Source organism: Oncorhynchus keta, chromosome 8, assembly GCF_023373465.1.
Source record: "Oncorhynchus keta strain PuntledgeMale-10-30-2019 chromosome 8, Oket_V2, whole genome shotgun sequence".
NCBI classification, from domain to species: Eukaryota; Metazoa; Chordata; class Actinopteri; order Salmoniformes; family Salmonidae; genus Oncorhynchus; species Oncorhynchus keta.
Window position 1 is genome coordinate 11,544,564 of NC_068428.1, and position 23,959 is coordinate 11,568,522.

At 39.4% G+C, this 23,959-nt stretch overlaps 1 protein-coding gene across 3 annotated transcripts in view; it reads left to right on the plus strand.

Annotated features, from left to right (window-relative positions):
- Positions 1 to 5,530: 5,530 nt before the first annotated feature.
- The window catches only part of LOC118386785 (gastrula zinc finger protein XlCGF17.1-like), a 96,209-nt gene continuing 77,780 nt past the window's right edge, over positions 5,531 to 23,959 (plus strand). Inside the window, exons 1-2 of one of the 3 annotated variants that reach the window (XM_052523451.1) lie at positions 5,537 to 6,249; positions 8,272 to 8,691. In XM_052523451.1, coding sequence (XP_052379411.1) covers positions 5,958 to 6,249; positions 8,272 to 8,279 — 300 coding nt within the window. In that variant the 5' untranslated portion in view covers positions 5,537 to 5,957 and the 3' untranslated portion in view covers positions 8,280 to 8,691. Of the gene's footprint in view, positions 6,250 to 8,271; positions 8,692 to 10,102; positions 11,593 to 23,959 lie in introns of those variants that run through there. The other 2 variants (XM_035774624.2, XM_052523449.1) reach the window with 2 other exon arrangements.

Genomic DNA, 23,959 nt, shown 5'->3' on the forward strand with positions numbered 1-23,959 from the left:
ATCTCTTTACACTGCTGATGCATATTTGGTGGCCTGACTGCATCCAGACTATGTCAAAGGCCCATCCTGGTAGATCTGAAACTAATGCAGCTTGGAGTGGTCGGATGACAGAAGTCACATTTAGGTGCCAGGTGTAACTGAGGACGTAGATGTGCCATATCCATTACTTTGAGTGTTTTATGAATAAATGTGTTTCTGTGCTGCAGGGGCAGTCAATAAATGGAACGGCAAGGCCACAGAACATGACATAATCAGAGCTGTGGGAGACCACCTCAAGCCCCTGGTAGAGCCGGGGGTGGTGTTTACCACTCCACCACGCCTTCAGCAGGCTTGAAATGTGGGATTATACTGTTTTTCATACTGACATGGACCAAGAGTCTGTTGATTGGTTAGTCATTGGGTTAATTTGACTTACAATATATTCAAATCAAGCTTTATTTATACAGCACATTTCAGACATGGATGCAACCCAATGGAAACAAGAAAAACAAAAGAAAAACCCACACCAAACTTAAAGACAGGAAGCAACCGAGCTGTACGTGCTAAAGTCCAACCTCAAAACCTAAATGGAAAAACCAAAGCCTGTAACTACCTTCCCCCTTAAGACAACAAATATATCCTATATTTTTGTGGACAAGTTTGCTTACCACCAACTGAAAACAACTTCCATTTCACATTATTATCAACTACAATGCTTCACTTTCACCAATATCAACATGGTGTCTACTGGCTGTCAACAATTAAAAACAAGATGAAAACACGCACTTCTAAATAATAATATACAATCGTATCTTTTCTCCCTTTTCTTTCTATAGAATCCGAGAACTCTCGTCTTCCTTAAACTCACTAGCTTCTAGAACTCTCATCTACCTACAACTCACTAGCTTCTATTCCACTTGGAACGAGTCCAAACAAAACTCATCTCCAATACGGAAAAACGTGCAGTCAAAATAAATTGTGATCAAATGTACAGCCCTTTTATTATGTGTTGGCAATAATGAACTTAATGGTGAGGCATGGAATAATAAAAAATGTATATTTTGTCAAACAGAATATTTTGAAATATGAGGTGATTTGAGTCATGCTTTCTCAGTTGTGGAATAAAGACAATTAGCACTTGAATGTTGTCAAAAATACTGGAGTGATGTAAGATTGTTAATGAAATTGATTATAGAGCAATTTATTATACTGCTTCCATGTGTATTTATTTATTTATTTTAACCTTCATTTAACAAGCTGACAAGGTAAAAATCTGTCATTCTGCACTTGAACAAAGCAGTTAACCAGCAGTTCCCTGGTAGGCCGTCATTGTAAATAAGTCAGTTAAGACCTAATTCTGTCTCACAATGACGGCCCAACGCTCTAACCACTAGAAGAAATGACTGAAATCACTGAAAAAACTACTCGAAAATACATATTTTAAACTTTTACTTTCAACCGAACGTATATTGGACGTCGGGAATAGTCTTCAACGTCTTTTCAATTACATTTTGCTAGGTGGGATAGCCCGATGTCAAAACACAGTTTTAACGTGTCCAAATCAATAACCAATACGCAGAAACAGTTTGGGATAAATTGAAAACCCAAGCATAAAATGGGCTATAACCACAAACATCTGCAACAATAATCATATTACTTGTATTCATTTAAACAAGTTCCTTATAAACTGTACAAGCACCAGAAACGCTGTTGTTTTGACAAGTAGCAATAAATCACTGATATCGATTAGGTTGTACGTGCTGTTGAAACTAACACAACTAAAAAAAAACATGGAAATGGGAGATGTATTTTACCTCACTGATGAGAGGACAACGTGCAGAAGACAGTCAGCTACATTTTGGAGTGATGCATTTAAACAAAAGAACGCAACACTTACGTCATTACTCATCGATATCACGTTGAAATCAATTGTGCGAGAGGAGGGAGATGAGGTTGCACGTCCTGTTAAAACTAACAGCTCAAAAACCACACGGAATCTGGGAATAATGTAAACATCACTCGTTAGAGGACAACTTGTGGTAAACAGCTAGCTGCATTTTGATTCCAGTGGGTCACCAACGTGTTAAGTGTAACACAACAACTTTCAATTCAGAGCCTGGAATTTTCCCCTGAGGCTAATTTGTAAGTCGCTCTGGATAAGAGCGTCTGCTAAATGACTTTGTAAGTCGCTCTGGATAAGAGCGTCTGCTAAATGACTTAAATGTAATGTAATGTAAATGCTAATATCCATATCATGTTGAAATCAATTGATAAAGTGGCAAATGTTTAGGGTTCTACATTGTGCCATTATTAAAATACTCCTAGTACATTGTTATAACATTTTGCATTGTGACATTAATTCATTGATATCATGAAACAACTCCTTCCTGTATGTACTTTCTGATATTTGATCTGCAAGCTTTTATCCGATTATCTCTGGTCACAGAAAAGAGGTTTCTCTTCTGTGTGTGTTCTCTGGTGTTGTACCAGGCTGTTTGAGTAAAACTCTTCCCACATCGATTAGCTATAAGATTTCTATTCTGTGTGTGTTCTCTGGTGTACTGTCAGATACGTAGATTAAACAAAACTCTTCCCACATTGAGTACAGCTAAATAATTTCTCTCCTGTGTGTGTTCTCTGGTGTACAGTCAGGTAGCCAGATGTAACATAACTCTTCCCACATTGATCACAGCTATAAGGTTTCTCTGTTGTGTGTGTTTTCTGATGTTTAGTCAGATTGGAAGATGGAGTAAAACTCTTCCCACATTGAGTACAGCTATAAGATTTCTCTCCTGTGTGAATTAACAGGTGTGTTTTCAATTAATAGGATCTAGAGAAACTCATTCCACAATGAGAGCAGTGTTACGGTTTTTCTCCTGTGTGGATTCTCTGGTGGATTTTAAGTTCTGATTTAGATTTGCAGTTCTTCTCACAGTCAGAGCAGCAGTAAGGATTCTTCAATGTGGGTCTCTGCTGGTGTTTCTTGGGGTGTTCTGATCTGGAGAGACTCTTCTCTGCCTCTTCAGCATCATGATGTTGTTGAGACTCCCCAGAGGACCCAAGATAGTCACATCTCTCTCCTGTGTGAACAAAAAAGTTAGACGGTTAAAGTCCCACAACAGCAGAAATCCACTGTTTATTTGAGGTAAAAGGTGATGCCCAGAGCGTACCCATGAAGTTGTACAACAATTGACACCTGTTAAATTATTTGACAATTGTCAATTGAGCAACAATAGTAATATTTTGTCTTGTTTTCACATTAGTAGAAAACATCGATAACTACTGGAAGATCCTAACAATAACATAGACCTACTGTAGGACCCATAACTTCACTTAACAATAACAGACCTACTGTAGGACCCATAACTTTACCTAACAATAACATAGACCTACTCTAGGACCCATAACTTAACCGAACAATAACATAGACCTAATAACATAAACACTAAAGGAGAGTCTCACTCTTGAATCAAAAGAATTTGCAAACCATTTCGACAGAGGAGAGGGCGCACAAAAATCAATAAATTCTCTCTTTCAAGCACAGTTTCGCAAAAACCAAGCATTTTTGAATTTTTACTACCCTCTATTCAAAGTGACGTGAACAAATGAAGGGAATCATTCACAAACAGCTCAGGGATTTGAACTTGTAACCTTCCAGTCCACTGCTCTAACCACTAGGCTACTCTGCCAGTCCTTGTATTTATAGTGAAGTCAATTCAAGGGGTAGCCCTGAGCTGGACTGAAACCTGGGTCCAGCAACTGTCAAGCCAACACCTTATAACTGTTACGCCAAGATGTCTGAACTTCTTAACGAGGTCGCTAGGTTTTGAGTTACAGTTGCTACTGTAACAGTATAATTTTAAACCGTCCCCTCGCCCATACCCGGGCGCGAACCAGGGACCTTCTGCGCACAACGACAACAGTCACCCTCGAAGCATCGTTACCCATCGCAGAGCAAGGGGAACTACTACTTCAAGGTCTCAGCGCAAGTGACGTAACCGATTGAAACGCTATTTAGCGCTCACCGCTAACTAAGCTAGCCGTTTCACATCCGTTACACTACAATAGCCTTCTCTTTGAATTTGAGAGTGGTTACATTTCTCCAGTCCTCATTCCTCAACTGTTTACCAAACCAAGTCTCAGGCTGACAATTTTTCGCTATTTAAATCCTAGGTTACCCCTATAAAATAGCCACACATCTATCAACCAATCTGCAGTTCATACAAAAACAAAGCCGTCATTCCACCACTTTTTTGGTAATAAGACGATGATGGGGCTGGAGAAATGTAACTCCTCTCAAATTCATAGTAGTACCTACGGATGCAAGGACTGACCATCCATGATATCAACATAGTTTTAACCATGTTGAGTGTTTACAGTGTTTGTTTATCATTTAAATTGTTTCTAAACATTGGGGTAAAAAAGCCTATTTGGAGTTCTGATGGGGAAAAGAGTTGAACTAAGCTCATGAGGCATGTGTTATATTCTTCAAGAATCAATGGCTATAAATAAATAATTTAAAAAAAGTCTAAATATGGATGTAGCTATTGCATATTTCCCCTGTAACACCACACATCAGTTCAAAAAACGGCAGAGTGTGTGCCTCTGTTTTTAAGACAGTACTTACTAGTGTTAATCAGGGCCCGTTTATCGTTAGAACCATTGGATGCCTTAACATGCCATTGGGAAACCGAGCCCGGATATCCAGTTTCATCCTTGTCTTCTTCCAATGTGACTCATCTCCCCCCTCCTCTTTCTCTCCCTCTTCTTCAACACTAACATCCTCCTCCTCTTTCACTCAGAACGTCTTTCTCTGCTTCTTTCACTATAACAGCCTCACCCTCTACTTGTTTTGTATTGTGACAGCCACCTCTTTCACGACAACGTTCAGCCACATTCCCTCTTTCTCCGTCCAACAGACCTCATCTTCTTTAGCAGGAGGAGAGTAATTTATTAAGCTCATGGTAGGAGATGTTAGCTTGCTAGGCTAATGCTAATTTAACAAGCCCGCTAGCTGACTAATAACAACAACACCGTATATATTACATTAAAACGGACTAAAACGGACATTAAAACTAACTAGACGACAGAAGTGGGTTTAAAACACAGTGGCTAATATACACTAAAGAGCTTAATTGGTTCGGCTATTTTGTCTAGTAAGCTACTGAGGTGGCTGACTAACTGTTGCAGTTGTTGAAAGAAGCGTTCCGTCCACGAGATTATACGTCACACTAACAGCATCGCCTTAAAGCCCCACACCATACCTAGTCTGTTCATTATATACATCTACATGATGTATTGTTACACCATGTAGGAGCAGTATAGATCTAGTCTGTTCATTATATACATCTAGATGATGTATTGTTACACCATGTCGGAGCAGTATAGACCTAGTCTGTTCCTTATATACATCTATATGAGGTATTGTTACACCTTGTAGGAGCAGTATAGATCTACTGTAGCTAGCTGCTAATTTAGATGTAGTATGACTTAATTAATTAAGCTCCCTTAAATATGCTGTGGTAAACATGTTTTATTCGCACTAATCAATCAACACATTCCTGTCTGTGTATGTCTCAATATAATGGTATTATTTAACTAAATTCATTTAAAATAATCTTTGTCTGAAAATAAAATATGATCCTCAACTGCGTTTCCCACTCCAGTCAGCAGACGGCGATGTGCATCTTTCAGGCGATGCTGCTAGCGTGACGTATAATCTAGTGGACGGTTCTTCATAAACAGTTCGTCAAACACCTCGGTAGCTTACTAGCCAACATAGCCGAAATATTCCAGCTGTTTATACGCTTTCGGCGTATATTAGCTAATGTGTTTTAGACACACTTCTGTCGTATCTACTTGTTAACCTATTTAATTTAATATTACGTAATGTTTTATTAGTCAGCTATAGTAGCTGGCTGGGTAAGTTAGCACTAGCATGGTCACTAATGATAGCTGGCTAGCTAACATCCCCGAACATGAGCTCCCTAAACTTCTCCCCTCCTGTTAAAGAAGAGGAAGTCTGCTGGACGGAGGAAGAGGGTCTGTGGCTGAACGTTGTGGTGAAAGAGGAGGAAGAGGATGTCAAAATACAAAAACAAGTAGAGGGTGAGGCTGTTACAGTGAAAGAAGAAGAGAAAGACTCGTTCAGAGTGAAAGAGGAGGATGTTACAGTAAAAGAAGAGGAGGATACAGTTTTTGGAGTGAAGAAGGAAGGGGAGATTACTATCACATTGAAAGATGAAGATGAAGAGGAGGAGATTAACACCAGTAAGTACTGCCTTATATCGGTATTTAACTTTGGATATTCGGAGTTGGCTCGTCAATACCTCTTCAATGAAGGGCCCTAGGATGATGACGGATGTCTACAATCAGACGGCGTAGAGAGCAAGCTACCCCTTGTTTTTTCCGTTCTGTTTCCAAAAGGTGACTTAACATATATATTTAAGAAGGGTCTATCTGCTGACCGCAGACTGGGGGGCACGGCATGTAGTGATTTTTGTGTAGTGATGATTTACTACACACTGTGCCCACCAATAGTGCCATGTGAGAGTTGGGTTGGCTACACAAAAGATTATGGATATACTAACAAGATGTCTCTCCGACCAAACAAGGGGAGTCGTTGTCCACAAAGCGGCACTGCGGATTCTCGAGCTCCCGCCTCTCCTTTCTTTGGGTATACTTGTTATTATTGTCATCCATTTTAATCCACAGACATGAACACGCCGTTCTATACAGTCCACCTGGTAGAAGTTCATATCTAACAGATGAAAATCTCTTTTAGGAACTTAGAAAGAGGGGGAGTCTACAGCTGCAACAACTAGGATTGTGCCTTTGGCTTCTGGACAACGAAATAAAGTTGATATGAAAACCAATAGAACAGGGGAGAAATGGCATAGTGGTGGGTCTCCAATAGAACAGGAGAGAAATGGCATAGTGGTGGGTCTAATAGAACAAGAGAAAATTACATAGTGGTGGGTCCAATAGAACAGGAAAGAATTGACATAGTGGTGGGCCCAAGAGGTAAATAAATTTAGATACATTTGCCCAAATTATATAATAACTCCTGTCTATACAGAAAGAAAGAAAATCCTTTACCAGAAAGTGTGACGTTGCCACAGAGGAATCAGGGATCATTAGCTTCTTTAAAAAAATAGCTGTGTATGGTTTCAAATCACAAGCTTGTAGGCTTATGCCTATTTGGGCAGTGTGTGTGGCAATAGGCCTCGTTGATTACTGAGTTGCGGCTGTCAGTGAAAAGCATCTCAAATAGGTATGAAGATAATGTCTCTTGAGTATAATTTAAAATGTTGAGACAAGAAGAAGGGGAGGGTTGTGTGGTGAAGATATAGGTGAGTCTCTTTAGAAAAAGTGTAGTACTGTAGAAACAGTCTCCAACATAATATAATAATAATAATATATGCCATTTAGCAGACGCTTTTATCCAAAGCAAGGGCTTCCCCAGTATAGTACTGTAGAAACACCCTCCAACATGAAGGGCTTCCCTGGTATAGTCCTGTAGAAACACCCTCCAAGGATAATTTGTCTTTCTGATTTTGAATTGTAAGACAAAATTATTAGTCCATACTGCATACTGCATAGTAACATATTAGATAACATTCACAACATGGAACAACAGTAACCATAGTAAAACATTGGATAACATTCACAACATGGAACAACAGTAACCATAGTAACATTGTTTCCCCAAAACAATCTAAAGGAAGTTTGTTCTGAAGTGTCTGTCCTCTATCTGAGAGAGAATAAAAAAATGTTTTTAACCCCTTATTTATGTCACTAAAGTCTTTCCACATTTTGTTACGTTACAGCCTTATTCTACAATGGATTAAATAAATACAAATCCTCGTCAATCTACACATAATGCCCCATAATGACATCACAATACCCCATAATAACAAAGCGAAAATAGGTTTTTAGAAATAAAATCACATTTATTATAAAGAAAAAACAAATACCTTATTTACATAAGTATTCAGTACCTTTGCTATGAGACTCGAAATTGAGTTCAGGTGCATCCTGTATCCATTAATCATCCTTGAGATGTTTCTACAACTTGATTGGAGTCCACCTGTGGTAAATTCAGTTGATTGGAAATTATTTGGAAAAGCTCACACCTGTCTGGCTACCACAGCATTCTGAAGCATTTCGCTACACTCGCATTAACATCTGCTAACCATGTGTATGTGACAAATAAAATTTGATTTGATTTTGAAGCGATACGCCATCCCATCTGGTTTGCGCTTAGTGGGATTATCATTTGTTTTTCAACAGGACAATGATCCAATACACCTCCAGGCTGTGTAAGGGCTATTTGACCAAAAATGAGAGTGATGGAGTGCTGCATCAGATGACCTGACCTCCACAATCACCCAACCTCAACTCAATTGAGATGGTTTGAGATGAATTGGACCGCAGAGTGAAGGAAAAGCAGACAACGAGTGCTCAGCAAATATGGGAACTCCTTCAAGACTGTTTGAAAAGCATTCCAGGTGAAGCTGGTTGAGAGAATGCCAAGAGTGTGCAAAGCTGTCATCAAGGCAAAGGGTGGCTACAAATATATTTTGATTTGTTTACCACTTTTCTGGTTACTACATGATTCCATATGTGTTATTTCATAGTTGTCATGTCTTCACTATTATTCTACAATGTAGAAAATAGTACAAATAAATAAAAACCCTTGAATGAGCAGGTATGTCTGTAACCGATGTGAAATGGCTAGCTAGTTAGCCGTGGTGCACGCTAATAGCGTTTCAATCGGTGACTTCACTCGCTATACTGTTACATTGATGCTGTTGACCCAGATCACTGGTTGCTGCAGAAAAGGAGGAGGTCAAAAGGTTGGGTGAGTGTAAACGATGTGATATGGCTAGCTAGTTTGCGGTTCTGCGCGCTTAAAGCATTTTAAATCGGTGACGTCACTTGATCTGAGACCTTGAAATAGTGGTTCCCCTTGCTCTGAAAGGGCCGTGGCTTTTGTGGAGCGATGGGTAACGATGCTTCGTGGGTGAATGTTGCTGATGTGTGCAGAGGGTCCCTGGTTCGAGCGAGGGGACAGAAGCTATACTCTTACATGTCCAAACTTTTGACTGGTACTGTATATCTCATTAATGTTTTTACATTTAGTTACAAAAAGTACATTTCTTACCACTTCTTCCATAGTCAAACATGTAAGGAAATATTGTTTTTAAATCAAAAGGGATGCTGTAAAAAAATGTTTTGAATTCAAATGAATTTACCCAGCCTACAAATCACTACAGCCACTCTGTGATGACCAGTTCTGCTCTTTTATTGAGGGATATAGTCTAGATTACACCTCATAGGAAGATACTAGATACTGTGTCTTTGGCAGGAGAGAGACCAGACTCACTATGACAGCAGGAAGAGTCCTTCAGGGAAACCAGACCCAGAGACACCCAAACCAGCAAGACAACACCACTGCTCCCATTGTGAAAAGAGTTTGCTGGTTAGGGAACCTAAAACGCCATGAGAGGACACACACAGGAGAAAAGCCATACCACCGCTTCCAATGTGAAAAGAGATTTTCCAGATCAGGGGACTTAAAAGCTCATTAGTGAATAGACACAGAGCTTAATGTGAGTTTCCTTGAGTAGCACTCCTGATCTTGCGCTGATAGTGCGCTGTAATATTCAGAATACATTGTGAAAATCTAAAATCTTCGCTCACCATTTTTGCATTTTTGCTCCAGGCAGATATACTACATCCATAACTAGCGGTTTCCTCATCAGGAGGGAGGTGTTTCTGCAATCAAATTGTGTGCGCATCACCCTCGTGCTGCAATTTTAGCAAACACAGAAAGGGGCCGATATTGGAGACCAAAAGTCGTCTGGCACAGTGCTTAGGATTTCAACAACTTGAATAACTTATTTCTGGCCTACAATCATCGATGTTACTACTAATGTGAAAACAAGACAAACTAGAACTTTCTCACTTGACTGTCTTAAGACAATTGTCAAATTATTTTAACATTCATTACAGACGTCAATTGTTGTACAACATCATGGCTATGCTGTTGGCATCACCTTTTACTATGGATTTCTGCTGTTGTGGGCCTTTAACCATCTGCCTGACTCTGTTCACACAGGAAAGAGACGTGACTATCTTGGATCCTCTGGGGAGCCTCAACAACTTCATGATGCTGACGAGGCAGAGAAAGGTCTCTCCAGATCCGAACTCCTCAAGAAGCACCAGCAGAGACCCACAGGGAAAAAATCTCACTGCTGCTCTGACTGTGGGAAGAGATTCACCTCCTCAGCAGGCATTACAATTCATCAAAGAATCCACACAGGAGAGAAACCTTATAGCTGTGATCAATGTGGCAAGAGATATCTTACATGTAGCAGTCTAACTAAACACCAGAGAACACACACAGGAGAGAAACTTTTTAGCTGCTCAGACTGTGGAAAGAGTTTTGTTTCTTCAGGATGTTTAGAATCACACCAGAGAACACACACAGGAGAGAAACCTTATAGATGTGATCAATGTGGGAAGAGTTTTGTTACTTCTAGTAGTCTGACTAAACACCAGAGAACACACACAGGAGAGAAACCGTATAACTGTAAACAATGTGGGAAAACTTTTAGTCAGTCATTCAGCCTGATATCACACCAGAGAACACACACAGGAGAGAAACCTTATAGCTGTGATCAATGTGGGAAGAGTTTTGTTACTTCTAGCAGTCTGACTATACACCAGAGAACACACACAGGAGAGAAACGGTATAGCTGTGATCAATGTGACAAGAGATACTCTAGTAAAAGATCTCTGATCAAACATCAGAAAAAACATACATGAAGGAGTTGTTTCACGATATCAATGAAATAAAACCTCAAAATATAGAATGTTTTAACATTGTAGTAGGAGTATTTTAATGAAGTCACAATGTAGAACCCTAAACGTTTGCCCCCTGTTCAATTGATTTCAGCGTGATATGGATATTAGCCTCGGGAAAAATCCAGGCTCTGAAATGGAAGAGTACTATTTATGTGGTCTAACAAAAAGTGACTAACAAAAAAAGAGTTGTGTTGCACTTACCGCGTTGGCGACCCACTTGAATCAGTATGTAGCTAGCTGTTTTCTACAAGTTGTCTTCTAACCAATGATGTACACATTATTCCCAGATTCCGTGTGGTTTTTGAGCTGTTAGTTTGATGAGTGATGACAAAGTGTTCCATCTCTCCAAAACGTAGCTGACTGTCTTCTGCAGGTTGTCCTTCAACCAGTGAGGTACCAAGGTAACTCTAATTTCCACGTGTTTTTGTTGTGTTAGTTAACAGCAGTACAACCTGTTTTCCCCACTAATCGAAATCAGTGATTTATTGCTACTTGTCAAAACAAGTGTTTCTGTTGTTTGTGCAGTTTATAAGGTGCTTGTTTAATAAATAAAAGTAATATGGTTATATTGTACATTTTATGTTTAGGTTTTCAATATATCACAACCTGTTTCTGCATATTGGTTATTGATTTGGACACGTTAAAACTGTGTTTTGACATTGGGGCTATCTGTTGCAGGAATTAAATTCCTATATGTTTTAATACCCAATTAAAATGAAACACTGTCAATTTCTAAGAATTTGTAAGACTCTTATTTGCATAAAATCGACAGAGACCAGTCTCAAAATCAATCAGCAGCGTTTATTCTCGAGAGTACTGAACATGATACAGTTTACCACAGGTTATAAACTGAATTATGTAATTAGTTTTCATACTATCCCGTCTCATCTCCACTCCAGTACAATGGCTGTATAGTTCTCAAGCCTTCATAGATAAGCATTCTAGCCAGTCTGACTATAAGTTCATTAATTTCTACCAAGGAACAGACAGTCATTGTTCTAATTCTTGATTATATTTACACACATATTCAGTACAAGGATTATAGGAAAATTCAGACATCTATACAGTCACATAATAGTATTCTGATTAGTCAGTCCTGATTGAAATGTATACATAAGTCATTATTGATTTTAAAAAATCCCTTAACACTATCCCACCAAAATAGCTAAATGTTGTTGACCAATATACGTTCGGTTTTAGTTGAAATTATTTCATTTTGTCAATGACTTTAAAACAACTTCATTTCAACGTACTTGCAGCCTATACACGTGGACGCAGAATAATACATTTGCCAATAATCAATTTTATTAACAATCTTATGCCATTCCAGTATTTCTTGACAAAATTCAAATGCAAATAGTCTTCAGGGAAGTCCGTTGTACAACTGAATGAGTCTTCCGCATTTAACCCAACCCCTCTGAATCAGAGAGGTGTGGGGGGGGTTGCCTTAATCGACGTCCACGGCGAGTTAACGCCCTTGCTAAAAAAAACGACATTTTTTACCTTGTCAGCTCCGGGATTCAGATCCAGCAACCTGTCGGTTACTGTCCCAACGATCTAACCACTGCCTCTACTGAAGAAGCATGTCTCAAATCACCTCATATTTCAAACATTCAGCCTGACAAAAGATACTAAATTTAATTATTCCATGCTGCACCATACCACGGGACGGTTGAGCTAACCTAGGCTAATGCGATTAGCATGACTTTGCAATTAACAAGAACATTTCCCAGGACATAGATATATCTGATATTGGCAGTTTGCAGTTAGATTAACAATCATTTAAGCTATGTCCAATTTACAGTAACTAGTAAAGTGAAATAATACCATGCTATTGTTTGAGGAGAGTGTATAATCTTGAACATGAAAACTTATTAATAAACACATTAGGCACATTTGGGCAGTCTTGATACAACATTTTTACAGAAATGCAATGGTTCATTGGATCAGTCAATCAACTTTGCCCATACACTGCTGCCATCTAGTAGACAAAATCTTGCATTTCAAAGATGTTGGTACAAAAAAAATACAAAATAACAGTTGTTTTTTTCTTTGTATTATCTTTTACTATTCTGTTATATTCTCCTACATTCTTTTAACATTTCCACAAATTTCAAAATATTTCCTTTCAAATAGTACCACGAAAATGCATATTCTTGTTTCAGGCCTGAGCTACAAGCAGTTAGATTTGGGTATGTCCTTTTAGGTGAAAATTGAAAAAAGGGGTGTATCCTAAGTGAATTATTGCCAATACATATGAACAAAGGGGTGTACATTTGGTGTTGATATTTTATATTTACAATTCATGTCAGGGTTCATTCTCAGATGTGCCAACCCAAATGTACTAGAGCATGACATTGGGGACTGGGCCCCGATCCAACAACATGCCTATCTAGTGAACCCTGAAAAGAGAGAGAAGCTGTGCAGTGAGGTGGAAAGTTACTACAGATATTGCAGGAGTTCCCTCTTGAAATCAGACCGTGGTAAGGACAACTTGGTTGCACAAATTCTCAATGGTGGGCAGTCAAAAATGTTGTTATTATTATATATATTTTTTTATAATGGAGGGTGGACAGGGAGTTTAAAAAATGAACCCTAAAAGGTTATTCGAGGAACCATTACACTTGGAAAAACGGAAAGGTTCTTCTCCTGTGTGTGTCCACTCATGAGCTTTTAGGTCCGCTGGTCGTGAAAATATCTTCTCACATTTGGAAGCAGTGGTAAGGCTTTTCTCCTGTGTGTATTCTCTCGTGCCTTTTCAGGATTGCTAACAGGGTACAAAGCTCTACACTGGGTACACTTTATCTTTCAATATTTATTTAATATATATATATAATGTTTTAATGATTGTAATACTATTCTTTGACACATTTTATCTTCCTTTGATATTCTTATAGGACAGAACATGGACACAATGCAATTGGGATCAAGAAGGTACAGATATGTTGTAGGACAGCTGCAAAAGTGTACATTTAACCTACCTAGCAGTCAATACAAATTGAAGTCTATTAGCATACAAATGTGTATAAATTATCTTTTCAGATGTTCTCAGAAATGAATCAAGTCCATAGAATGGATATAGACAAAAAGAGAATTCAAGTACTAGCAGAGGTAGAGAGGTGAGGCAGGGGTGAGGACATCATCCTGCTATTTTGACAGTCCCTGAAGGACAATACAGAAGAGGTAGTAAGATCATTGCTTCACTTTACTAGGACTGGAGACCACAGCAGCGATCCTGCTCTTGCCCTACCTCTTCAAGAGAACCCGAGTGGCCTTTATGTCAGTGACAAGGTATGCCTATGCACAAATCATCTGTTTCTTCATAAACATAGGTGTGCATGCTTATATAAAACTACAGCTGAACAATTGTTCCGTTCTTTGTTAATTGTATGTGTATTAATCTTTTCTTACTTTTGTTGACACAGATTTCACCACTCTTCACTCCGTTACTGCACATCGGCGGAAATCATTTTCACCATGAGTGTGAAATCCCGCTGGCCTTTGATGGGGAGAACATCCACGCCCTCGAGGACTTGGGGCTCTGCTGCGACTGTATTTTTTTTTTTTTAAATCCCTTAAATTTCCCAAAATGTCAGAAAAACACTTATGTTCTTAAGTTACTGTGTTCTGGGGATAAGAGAAGTTGGGGTGAAGTTACCAGGACCGGTCATAAAGATCGCAAACTTCCTAACATAACTACATGGATATGATATACACCCTAAAGCTGAAAAAAATCTGTATTTAGCATCAAGTCTACAATATTGTTAGTTTACCTATGATTCATGTTTAATGTTGTTTTTATTGTACATCATTATTCATATATATTTTTAAAATGTCATGAAAAGCACTATACAAAGTAAATGTATTATTTATTATGGTCTGACATGTCTGCAGAAACTGTTTTGTAAATATTAATTAATATTTGTGGTGCCACTAAATAAAAAAAAATAGTATTTAAATCAATATTGTCAATATTGTTATTATTATATATATTTGTTATAATGGAGGGTGGACAGGGAGTTTAAAAAAATGAACCCTAAAAGGTTATTCGAGGAACAATTACACTTGGAACAACGGAAAGGTTCTTCTCCTGTGTGTGTCCACTCATGAGCTTTTAGGTCCCCTGGTCGTGAAAATATCTTTTCACATTTGGAAGCAATGGTAAGGCTTTTCTCCTGTGTGTATTCTCTCGTGCCTTTTCAGGATTGCTAACAGGGTAAAAAGCTCTACACTGGGTACACTGGGAAGGCTTTTCTTTTGTGTGTGTCCACTCATGGCATTTTAGATTCCCTAACCAGCTAAAACTCCTTTCACAGTGGGAGCAGTGGTGTCGTCTCGCTGGTTTGGGAGTCTCTGGGTCTGGTTCCCCTGAAGGACTTTTCCTGCTGTCAGAGCGAGAGTCTGGTCTCTCTCCTGCCAAAGACCAACAGTATCTAGTTAAACAGATACCTGAATGAAACCTCCACATGATAAAGCTGTCTTCCTATGAGGTTTAATCTAGACTAGATCCCTCAATAAAAGATCAGAACTGGTCATCACAGAGTGGCTGTTATGCTTTGTAGGCTGGGTATATCCATTTGAATTCAATACATTTTTGACAATCCTTTTTGATTAAAAAAAAGCTTTACTTACATGTTTGACTATGGAAGAAGTGGTAAGAAAGGGACTTTATGTAACTGAATGTAAAAACATTCATGAGATATACAGTACCAGTCAAAGGTTTGGGGACACTTACTCATTCCGGGGTTTTTATTTATTTTTACTATTTTCTACATTGAAGAAAAATAGTGAAGACATCAAAACTATGAATTTAAACATATGGAAGGTCATGTAGTAACAAAAAAAGATGTTAAACAAATCGAAATATATTTTATATTTGAGATTCTTCCAGTAGCCACCCTTTGCCTTGACAGCTTTGCACACTCTTGGCATTCTCTCAACCAGCTTCACCTGGAATGCTTTTCCAACAGTCTTGAAGGAGTTCCCACATATGCTGAGCACTTGTTGGCTGCTTTTCCGTCACTCTGCGGTCCAATTCATCCCAAACCATCTCAATTGGGTTGAGGTCGGGTGATTGTGGAGGCCAGGTCATTTGATGCAGCACTCCATCACTCTCCTTTTTGGTCAAATAGCCCTTACACAGCCTGGAGGTGTGTTGGTTCACTATCCTGCTGAAAAACAAATGATAGTCCCACTAAGCCTAAATCAGATGGGATAGCGTATCGCTTCAGAATGCTGTGGTAGCCACAGACAGGTGTGTGCCTTTCCAAATCATGTACAATCAATTGAATTTACCACAGGTGGACTCCAAGTTGTAGAAACATCTCAACGATGATCAGTGGAAACAATATGCACCTGGAGGTCAATTTCAAGTCTCATAGCAAAGGGACTGAATACTTATTTCACAGTGGTGCTGTAATAAGGCATTTCTGTTTTTTATTTTGAATAAATATTACATTTTTTCTCCAAACCTATTTTCTCTTTGTCATTATGGGGTATTGTGTGTAGATTGATGAGGACTTTTATTTATTTAATCCATTGTAGAATAAGGCTGTAACGTAACAAAATGTGTAAAGACTTAAAAAAGGGAAAAAAGGGGGTTAAAGACATGTAAAAAAAAAATATATACATATAATTGTTTCTCTCCCTCAGATAGACACTTCAGAACAAACTTCCTTTTGATGTTTTGGGGGAAACAATGTTACTATGGTTACTGTTGTTCCATGTTGTGAATGTTATCCAATGTGTTACTATGGGTTACAGCAGTATGGACTAATCATTTTTTGACATGAATTAACTTATTATTATTTTTTGTTGATACTTCTATTGGTCTTACAATTCAAAATCAAATAGCAAAATGATCCTTGATATAACAGTACTACACTGGGGAAGCCCTTCACATTGGAGGGTGTTTTACTTTTGACACTTCAGCAACTGGTTACAGTGTGTTAGTAAAAGGCGTGGAGAGGGGTTGCATGGAAGTCTGTTTCTATAAATGTGGAACTCGAATCTGATCTTATGTCTCATTCCGTTGTCGTTGGAGTGAGGCCTAGCCTACCAGTGAAGGGGGTCTCATTCATATTGGGAAATTATTTGGCTGGAGGGAAGTTGTGCCAAATCCTGTCGTTTGTAAGGAACCCAGAATTGAGGAACCTGGCAGGTTATCAGAAAAGTACCCTAGAGTGTTCCCAGCATGTGCCGTTGCACGTGCTCTGTCTAAGAAAGTCACAGGGAGCAAGTCTAGCGTCTTATCCTGATTTCAGTAAACCTCCTGACCTCTCCTTTGAAAACCCAAAGGTGAGAGTTTGTAGAACCTCTGAATGAAGAAAGGATCCCTACAGTTGACACTTGGATGTCTAGGAAGCAGCTGATTGCTGAACAGAGTAAAGATGTTACTAGGAAGCAGCTGATTGCTGAACAGAGTAAAGATGTTACTAGGAAGCAGCCGATTGATGAACAGAGTAAAGATGTTTCCCTCTAGCCTCTTTTTGCTGAGATACATCCAGAGGAAGAGTTTAATGAAGTTTGTGTAGGTAATTTTGACAGAAATGGCACTCCAGCGAGGAAATGGCGCTCTAATGAGGAAATGGCATGCCAATGAGGAAATGGCATTCCAATGAGGAAATGGCGTTCTAATAACATTCTAATGAGGAAGTGGTGCTCTAATGAGGAAGTGGTGCTCTAATGAGGAAATGGTGCTCGCGCCACTTCTGGACAAGACGATTGGCCCAGTTTATCTCAAATTGTTGTTCCAGTTACGCTTCGACAAGAGATACTGAGGTTGGCTCACGATGGTAGTATGGCAGGTCATCTGGGGGTCAACAAGACGTCTGAAACAGGATGTTGTGGCTCACTGTAAATCCTGTGACGTTTGCAGCGGACAGGTAAACCGAACCAAGCCGTACCGGTTGCACCTTTGCAGCCTATGCCTGCTTTTGACAAACCTTTCAGCAGGGTTCTGGTGTACTGCGCTGGTCCTTTGCCCAAAGCCAAGAGTGGTAAGTATTTCAGTTAACTAGCGATAGACTATTTATAATGCAGACATAATATAGCAGTTTATATGTATTACTGGTTGAGTGTACTCTTCTGTTTGAGAGACATTTTTGGCTTTCTTGCCAGGGAACGTCACAATGGAAGTTTCAAAAAAACACTTTCCTACATTTCGGCGCAGCAGGCCAATTAGTTCTATGCTCAGGTGGGCGCTCCCTCAACATTATCAGGACAGAGCAATCAGACACGCTCATCGCTCACAAGGAGCACTCCAAACAAAAACAATGACATTTTTTTTTGATAAATCTTGTAGATGACGATTATGAAATAAACCAAAAGTTGTTTCTCACAAGTGAAGCAGGTTTTGAACAGACGTTTCCACTACGAGAATGACAATGGTAAATGATTGCAATTAATACATGCATTAACAGAAATGTATGTAAACCTATTGATATAATAAACTCAATCTAAAGGCAATCAATTCACACAATGACACAATGAAGGAGTAAGAATTGGTGGAAGCCAGCGGAGGACATTCTAAAGAGACTCACTTATATCTTCACCACACAACCCTCCCCTTCTTCTTGACTCAACATTTGAAATTATACTCAAGAGACATTATCTTCACACATATTTGAGCTGCTTTTCACTGACAGCCACAACTCAATAATCAGCTAGGCCTATTACCACACGCACTGCCCAATAGGCATAAGCCTACAAGCTTGTGCTTTGAAACCATAACAGCTATTTTTTTAAAGAAGCTAATGATCCCTGATTCCTCTGTGGCAACATCATGCTTTCTGGTAAAGTATTTTATTTATTTCTGTATAGACAGCAGTCATTATATCATTTGGGACAATTTATTTCAATTTATTTACCTGTTGGACACACCACTATGCCATTTCTCTCCTGTCCAATGTGACCCACCACTATGTAATTTCTCTCCTGTTGTATTAGACCCACCACTATGTAATTTCTCTCCTGTTCTATTGGACCCAGCACTATGCCATTTCTCTCCTGTTCTATTGGTTATCATATTCACTTTCTTTCATTGTCCAGAAGCCAAAGTAGAATAGATTCACCCTCTTTCTAAGTGTCTCTGTCAGATATGAACCTCAATCAGGTAGACTATTTAGAACAGTGTTTTCCCCTGAATTGCATTTTATAAAATGTTTATAAAATGTTGTTTTATTGTCCGTTTCATTACATGAGTTGCATGTGGTGTTGTGATTCATTACCACAATCGAATTGTTCTGTTGTGAATCATTACCATAATCTAAATGTTCTGTTGTGATGCATTACCCTTCACGGAAACCCTGGTAGCATTATAAATGGGTGTAGCCAGAGAGGAAGAGAGAGGCCGAACTGAAGGGAAAATCTGTCTCCCTCAAGCAGGTAGAGTTTATTCGTTGAGTCGCCCACCAAGCAATGACTTTTAGTATGGAGGTCAATGAGTATCTAATATGGTCAACAACCAAATTAATGGCTTATTTGCAACATGAGGTTTACTTGATCCAACGGAAGTTTCGTAATGCTTAAGTTATGTGGACACGTGACATACCGACAACTTTGATAAAAAAACACTATAGGAGTTCTCTCCAGATCGCTATGCATATTCATGCTAGTAGCTTTAGCATCTCTCTCCACTGAATACAGGTGGTTGACGACAACAACCCTCATAGAATATAAACAATAGATTACAATACGTATCCAGCAATCCAAAGAAAGGATAAGCGGGAGCTAAAGAACCCTCAGTGCCGCTTTGTGGACAACGACATCTTGTCAGTATATCCATAATCTTTGGTGTAGCCAACCCAACTCTCACATGGCACTATTGGGGGGCACGGTGTGTAGTAAAACATCACTACACGAAGTGTCCCCCAGATAGACCTTTCTCAAATATATATATGTTAAGTTACTTTTTGGAAACGGAACGGAGAAAACAAGGGGTAGCTTGCTCTCTACGTCTGATTCTAGACACGAGCCAACTCCGAATATCCAAAGTTAAAAACCAATTTAAGGCGGTACTTACTGGTGTTTATCAGATCTATATCCACCTCTTAATCTTTCAATGTGACAGTAATCTCTCCCTTCTTCACACCAAAACTGCATCCTCTTTCTCCTCTTCGATCACAGTAACAACCTCTTCTTTCACTCTGAACGTATCTTCTTCTTTCACTGTAACAGCCTCACCCTCAACATCTTTTTTTACTGCGACATCCTTCTCTTCCTTCTCCTCTTTCACGACAATGTTCAGCCCCAGAGCTTCTTTATCCGTCCAGCAGACCTCCTCTTCTTTAACAGGAGGGGAGAAGATTAGGGAGCTCATGTTTGGGAATGTTAGCTAGCTAGCTAGCTAGCTATCATTAGCGACTAGGCTAGTGCTAACAACCAGCCAGCTGACTAACAAAAACAACGTAAATATTAAATAGATGAAGAAGTAGATACGACGGAAGTGTGTTTAAAAAACAATAACTAATATTGACCGAAAGCGTATAAATAGCTTGAATCTTTTGGCTATGTTGGCTAGCAAGCTACCGAGGTGGTTGACTAGCAGTTTATTTAGAACCGTGCACTAGATTATACCTCACACTAGCAGCATTGCCAGAAAGACGCACATTGCCGTCTGGAGTGGGAAACACAGTTGAGGAAATATTTTATTTTCATTTTAAATGCATTTAATAAACTTTTTTTTTTTTTTTTGGTTTACAGCGCATTCGTTAAGTATTTAGACCCCTTGACTTTTTCCACCTTTTTGTTACGTTACAGTCTTATTCTAAAATGGATTAAATAAATAAAAATCCTCAATCTACACACAATACCCCATAAGGACAACATAAAAGCAGGTTTTCAAAATTATCGGGAAATTATTACAAATAAAAACAGAAATACCTTATTTACATAAGTATTCAGACCCTTTGCTATGAGACATATTACAAACATATTCAATCTCTCTGTCCCCACATGCTTCAAGATATCCACCATTGTTCCTGTACCCAATATTTATTTTTATTTAACCTTTATTTAACTAGGCAAGTCAGTTAAGAACAAATTCTTATTTACAATGACCGCCTACCCCGGCCAAACCCGGACGATGCTGGGCCAATTGTGCGACTCCCCATGGGACTCCCAATCACGGCCAGATGTGATTCAGCCTGGATTCAAACCAGGGACTGTAGTGATGCCTGTTATGTTTGTTCCTTATATAATGACAAATGGGGGCGTAGGTTTAACTACTTTTAATGAACATATACTTCAGCTAGAAAACTCCATGTTTAGCAATCAAAGTCATTCTTTAACCATCCGCCTCCCGCATAGCCTGCTGGGAAACATAGTCTAAATGTTATTAACACATAACAACACATCTTTCCTTTAAAAGAAAACTAATTTTCTATGTAACTACACATGTCACATCACATCTGTTTACTCAACCTGCATAACATGCAATTTTCAATAACACACATTTCTTTCCCCAAATTTCTTTCCTTAAAACTAAAATCGTTTTTCAACTAAATATAGTCTGTTCTGACTGACTTGTCAATTTCTAAAGGCATTTGATGCTTCAGCAGTATCCTCCTGATGATCCTCAGTCCCTTGAGTGAATGGCTGATGCCTTAGATCCACTCTGTTTCGTCTCAGGCGTTTCAGTAGTCTCTGATCCATGCTCCGTTGGGATCTCGTGGGATCACGGTGCAACTTCTCTCTGCACACACCCTTGCTGCATCCAGGTTCCTGTAGTGATGTCTCGGTGTCGTACATGATCTCCAGGTTTCAGTTCAGGTAAGTGTCTTGCACTTTTGTTGCGTCGCTGTTTTCATTTGTCTTTCTGTTTTTCCTTTGCGAGTTTGACTTTATGAACAAGTCCTCATGGATGGGTAGGTTGGTTCTGATGCGACGTCCCATCAACATTTGTGCAGGTGAAAGTCCATTCTGCAGCGGTGCACTGCGGTAGATCATCAGATTTTTTAGGAAATTCTCCTTTCCATCATGTGCCTTTTTCATCAGACCTTTGAGAATTTTGTAGTAGGGTCTGTTGGGTACTGGAGGATGCATTAGCGGCTCTGCTTGCTGCTTTGGCCTGTAGGTCATCTTGGCCAGTACATTACTTCTCGTGCTCGTTGTTTACATTTTTCCTCACCCAAGTGGCCCTCGTGTATTTTCTGTAGCATTTCTTTGCATAGTGTCATGGGAATGACAATCTTGTTGCCTTTGAACACTATGTCATCCACAACGGTGAGCTCTGCTCTACACATCCTGTAATCCTGTATTATCCTTGTTTTTCTGGCCATCCTGTCAGTGTAGTTTCTATCAACTCTGTCAATGTTTGGTCAGCTGCGGTCTCTCTTTTGATCTGCTCCATTCTCTCAGAAGACACAGGAAGTGAAGCTACAATCATGTCAACATAGGCCTGAATCTCAGTGTTCTGTGTGTCGAAGCTCTCCTTCTTGTCGACTGCTCGAGAAAGAGTGTCGGCGGCGAACATGAACTTTCCCGGGGTATAGATCATCTTCACATCATACTTTTGCAGTCTGATCAATATTCTCTGGATTCTCAATGGACAATCATTCAGTGGATTCGAAATAATTGACACCAATGGTTTGTGGTCAGTTTCTACTTCGAAGTCTCGTCCGTAGACGTATTGGTGAAATCTTTCGCAAGCGTATGTGCTTGCCAGTAGTTCTTTATCTATTTGTGCACACCTTGTCTCTGCGCCTATCAAGACTCTGGACACATAAGCGACGGGTTGTCATGTGTCGTCATGCTGTTGCAGAAGAACTGCTCCCAGGCCAAACTGTGACGCGTCTGCAGAAATCCTTGTGCTTTTCTCTGGATCATAGAATCTGAGCACGGGCTCTTCTGTGATTGTCTTCTTTAGGTTTTTGCATCCGTTTTTCTGTTCATGGGACCATTCCCATTCCTTTTTCAGTTCCAGAAGACATCTGAGTGGAGTGGACTGTGCTGACAGTTGAGGTATGAACTTTGCAAGGTAGGTGATCATGCCCATGAAGCGTCTCACATCGTCCTTGTTCTTCGGGCGCTCTATGTTGTTGATGGCTGATGTTTCCCTTGAGTTTACCGAGTCTGTAGGTATATTTTTGTGATGACGTCCATCTTTTCCATGTGTCCGAGTTCCTCTTTGAGGAAGTGCAAATGGGATTTTTCTGCCTGCATGTACAACTGGAGTAATGTCATCAGTACATATGTTTTATTCTCCTGGTAAACATCAAAGACCCTCAAACACGTCCTCATACTCAGCCAGTATTGATTATTGGTCATTTTCAGTCTGTGATGTCACTACATACACTCTTTTCAACAAATTGAGCTTTTCACATGCAATGATTCCTAGAATAGGCTGTACACTTTTCCACAATCAGCAGCTGTGCTCTGAACTGTTTTCCTTGATGCTGTAAAGTTACTATACAGCTACCTTTGACTGGTACGTTCTCCCAGTATAACCAGTAACCTTGATTTTCACCGGGTGTATTTTGCTCTTCACCTTCAGTGTTTTGTAGTCATCCAGCGATAACAGGTTTAACTGTGCTCCAGTATCAAGCTTGAATGGTATTATAGTTTCATTCACAGTCAATGGCACAATCCATTCAGCATTTACTGCATTGCATATTTCCACAGAATCAACAAATAATTATTCCATCTCCTCGACTGTGTGAACCTTTTTCTTTGTAGCCTCAGCTTTGCAGCATTTTGAGAAAATATTATCTTTCCCACAGTTGTTACGTGATTTGCCATATGCAGGGCATTATTTTAGCTTGTGGATAAATCCACATTTTCCACATGTAGTGTTTTGATTTCTCTCTTTTTCTTGTTTTTGTTTTGTAAGGCGTTGTGTGTATTGCTCCTCTCTTTTTATTGCATACACTGACGTCTCATCCCTGCACAGCTCTTTAGCTTGTGCTCTGGTGGTTTCAGCTGCTCGACACATTTTCACTGCTTTATCCAAAGTTAAATATTGCTCAAACAGCAATCTCTCCTAGAGTCCATTATCAAGTATGCCACAGACTATCCTGTCTTTCACTAGTGAGTCTTTCAGATATTCAAATTCACACATTTTGTTCAGTGTGTTCAGCTCAGTCAAATACTGGTCAAAACTGACTCCTTG